Below are 4,071 nucleotides of genomic sequence, written 5' to 3' on the forward strand. Positions count from 1 at the left end.
ATCCTGCTCTTGTGAGATTGTGACATGTCGTTAGTCGACCAACCTACTCGCTGTAAATGCTCTTATCTCATAAATTAGAGGGATCTAAGTTTATATGAGAACTAATAATAGTCACTTTATCACTTGTAATGAAGCTATTTTATACTTACAAACTATATATTTCTTCATGAAATAATATTTATTTTTAATAATTTGACATTAGTTCTTTTTTGGTTCTCAATTAATAATTGTATTTCAATCGATGATTTTGATCTATGTACATGTATAGACTAGAGAAGTGTTAGTAAACAAAAAACAGAATCGTTGAACATATGAGAAAAAGTCCATAGCTCTGATAACTTAAGTATTGAAATATGTCCGTAAAATATATATGTATATATCATTTGATCATTGATTAAAAGTTGCAAATGTGAAATTGAAGACAAACTGAGCTAAGAAAAACATGAACGTTGTTACAATTTAAAAATTAGACTTAATATTTATTTACGTACGGACTGCCTTCCTTGGTCCACACTCTACAGCCCAGTGGTAGTTGCAGTGGTTGTGTACAGCGCCTTTGCCATCGTATAAGAGTCCATTCTCGCATGTTTCCAGTGTAAGGGTTCCGTTGGTGCACAAGAAGAACTGGTCACAAGCTTCAGGGTGATGGTATGTCTGCACACCGTACTGCTCCGGGCATCCTGGTGCGTCCAGAAGAGGTACGCTCAACCCTAAAGCAGGCAAACCAGTTAATACTACAAGAAACCGAACAGCAAAAAAGAATAAAGTTAGTTAAATATATTTATTAGTGCGGTCGCTCTTGTGTTGATAAACTAGGATAGGAAGGATAGATTCTCCCGTTAACATTATTTTTTTATTTTAAAAGCTTTCATATGATAGAACAAATATATAGATGAAAATAGAACAAAATTGGAATCATAATTCATTTTACTAACTTAACCAGCATGAAAATAAGTTTTAAGTTTAGCCCATTGAATATTATCATCAAAATGGTTTCGAATTAATATCAGAAGATTAGAAAAAAAGAGGTACAATTAAACATTTTTTTTACCAATGAAATTTTAGCATTCAATTCCTTTGACCTAAGAAAACGTTTATTACGTTAAGAATATGATTCAAGAAATGATTAGCAAATTTAATTTATTTTAAAAAAAGTTTGTTAATGTTTTGTTTTTTAATAAAAAAAAAAAAATTGACTCATTTTCATTTTCTTTATAAAATTATATTATTTTACCTTTAAGGTAAAAAATTGTAATATGTGGCTATATTTTTATCCTTAAAAAAAAAAATCAATATTTATACAGACCTGTTTCAAACACATTAGGAATGCATGACCAAGAACTTAAAATTTAATGAATTATATTAATTTTTTTTATTATGATTTAATGTTCATTTGTTATAGCTGCAGAAACCTAATTAACTTCAATGGGAATTTATATAGAAATAGCCCATATTTTAAATCAATATGAATACATTAGAATGTATTTTTTAAAAATTATTATTGTTTGTATAAAATAATTATAGTAATAACGTATATTAATACAGAAGATTGTCAAAATGAATGATCTTTTTAATTATTAGAATAAGTACTCTTTATATAAATCTTTCTGGTCTTATCAATGTAACCAGAATTTCTGAACCAAATTTCCTCAATAATACTTTCAAATTTGAACGTAAACGGGTTCGGGAGGCAGCATTGCAGCACCCGCGTGAAAGGAATAGACTGCTAGGTTTTTTGGTTTGAAATTGGCTAATAACTTTTGCAATGGATCCAGGTATCGACCGAGACTTTAAGATATTCCCCAAGGAACTCCTAATGCGGGGGGCCGGCCCGTGGTGGAACCTTCAGCAATTACGGACCGGCCCAGCTACCTTTCTATATTACGTTATGACCTACATTACCGTCTGCTCAGCTGGCTATCAATTGCTGCAATTAAACATGTCATATCTCCCTAAAACAGCTGCCTCCTATATTTGTCTTGACCAATATCTACATTCTCCGAGATTTTTTTCGTTTTATAAACTTTGAAATGATTGAGTTTGATAAAATTTAATCGTGAAATATGTGAGCGATTGACCTGGTTTATTTTATTTCATTTACATTTTGAACGGTTATTAATAAACTTTATTTGGACTATATAAAGATTTTATATTCTTGAAGATTTCATTATGTGGCTATATGACATTTAATAAAGGGGTTAATAGTTGATCGTGTAGATTGATATGAGAAGATAGTGTGGTCAGCAAAGATACATTAGTAAGCTGAACTTATTTATTTGTGACAACGTTTCGACCTGAATTTCAGGCCTTCATCGGAGCTGAAAAACAAAACAAGGTAACAACTTTAATTCGGAGAGAAATAAAAATAAAATAATAACAAACAAAAAGTATACAAAACAATAAATTGTTATATACATTTCTATAATTAATTATGAAAGGAATATGGTCCGGGTGCGGTCAAGAAAAACTCAAATAGTAGAAATATACTAATTTAATGAGCCAACGTTTCGCCCCACGTTGCAGGGCTTCTTCAGGGCTATTTTGACGGCAGTCAAAACTAAAATGACACATATAATTAATTATATGTAATATAATATAATTAAAATATTGAATATACATAAAATAATTTATTTTTATGTCTATATCAAAGTTTTTCTATTATTATTTTCTTTTTCTTATTCTCTGAATTAAGGTTGTTATCCCGTTTTGTTTTTGAGTCCAAACTTCAAAAACAGACCAGACTTCAAATTCCGGTTGAAACGATTTGTATATCTTTGCTGACCGCACCCCTGACCATATTCTCTTCATTTAAAAAACATGTTCGATTGAAATTAGAGGTTTTACACGATTAATATAAAATTTGTCTTGATTTATTTTTATCTATGCCTATGTTGGCTTAATATATATTGATATGTAATTATGTCTAATTTCAAAGCCCCTCTTCCAAATACAAACTAATCGTGCAAACGAAAACCATCAACATTTTTCAAATTTGAATTATCAAATATACTTTAGTGAAAGCTTTCAATATAAACATTCATTCATTTAATAAAATGAATAATGACCTTTGAACTACAAAGAAAATGATTTGTAATATTGGGGAAGAGATAATGGTAGAGTATTTTATTGAATAAAATGAAAAGTACGAAAGAGATACTGATCGTTTTCTCCCTGTACTCTTCAAATAGAAAAATAATTATTAAATATATAATTAGGTTCATTTTCAGACTTTATATCAATCGCTAGAGCTAAAATAAGCGGTTATAACTTAAAACACAATATTTTATCTTATTCTAACTTATATAATATGTTTTTTAGAGTCTTATCAGAACATGTATTTATGAACTATCAATGTATGATATGTGCCCTATGCTGATATAGTAATGTTAAGATAAATTTAAGTCAGTCATATTCCGTCTCAGGGAAGAAAATCTAGTGATACATGCTCTTAATGTATCTTGTTGCAGAGATATTTTGTCGAGTTCTTTTCAGCGGACTCGTGTAACTCAAAAGTGTTGAGTATTTACTGATTTTACAGTTTCTCATAAACATATCAAAACAAAATTCAAGGAATCATTAATGTTGCAATTTAAGCAATTTTAATGACCACCACTTAGCTGTGTGATACACTTTAGGTTAGAAAAATAAATTGAATTTTTTTCATTCACTGACCAGTTTGTCAGTTTTCGGTTCACAAATTGCTAAGCATTATTATGTTTGAACTAAAGAGTCAAATTTTAACATTTTTGGGTTGTTCTTATCAGTAATATAAGGTGAACTTCTACACCCCATGGAGGGTTAGGGGTTCAGTACTTTGTAAGGAAGTACTGTTTTTAGAACGACGGTTATGCAAGGAGGTGATTTTTCAAGATCACACCCAATCGCCAGATTTTTCCCTTTATGAAACTGTCTGGACCCCGCAGGGCTCCTAAACCACTGAGTTGACTCATGGCTACAGTAACAGAATGAATAATCTGCCACAACAAGATTCGAACCCGGGCATTATGCATTAACAGCACAGCATCTAACCTCTGTGCCCCCCCTTCTCATCAATAATATATATATATATAT

General features: G+C 30.5%; 1 protein-coding gene across 1 annotated transcript in view; it reads right to left on the bottom strand.

Moving 5' to 3' along the window:
* The window catches only part of LOC136797311 (uncharacterized), a gene marked incomplete at its 5' end in the record, with an annotated part of 2,628 nt that extends 1,857 nt beyond the window's left edge, over positions 1-771 (bottom strand). The window contains one exon of the mRNA XM_067053551.1: positions 488-771. Coding sequence (XP_066909652.1) covers positions 488-771 — 284 coding nt within the window. The remainder of the gene's footprint in view (positions 1-487) is intronic.
* Positions 772-4,071: the final 3,300 nt, after the last annotated feature.

This window comes from Halyomorpha halys, unplaced genomic scaffold, assembly GCF_000696795.3.
Source record: "Halyomorpha halys isolate HHAL.00 unplaced genomic scaffold, Hhal_1.1 Scaffold2932.1, whole genome shotgun sequence".
In the NCBI taxonomy this organism is placed as follows: domain Eukaryota; kingdom Metazoa; phylum Arthropoda; class Insecta; order Hemiptera; family Pentatomidae; genus Halyomorpha; species Halyomorpha halys.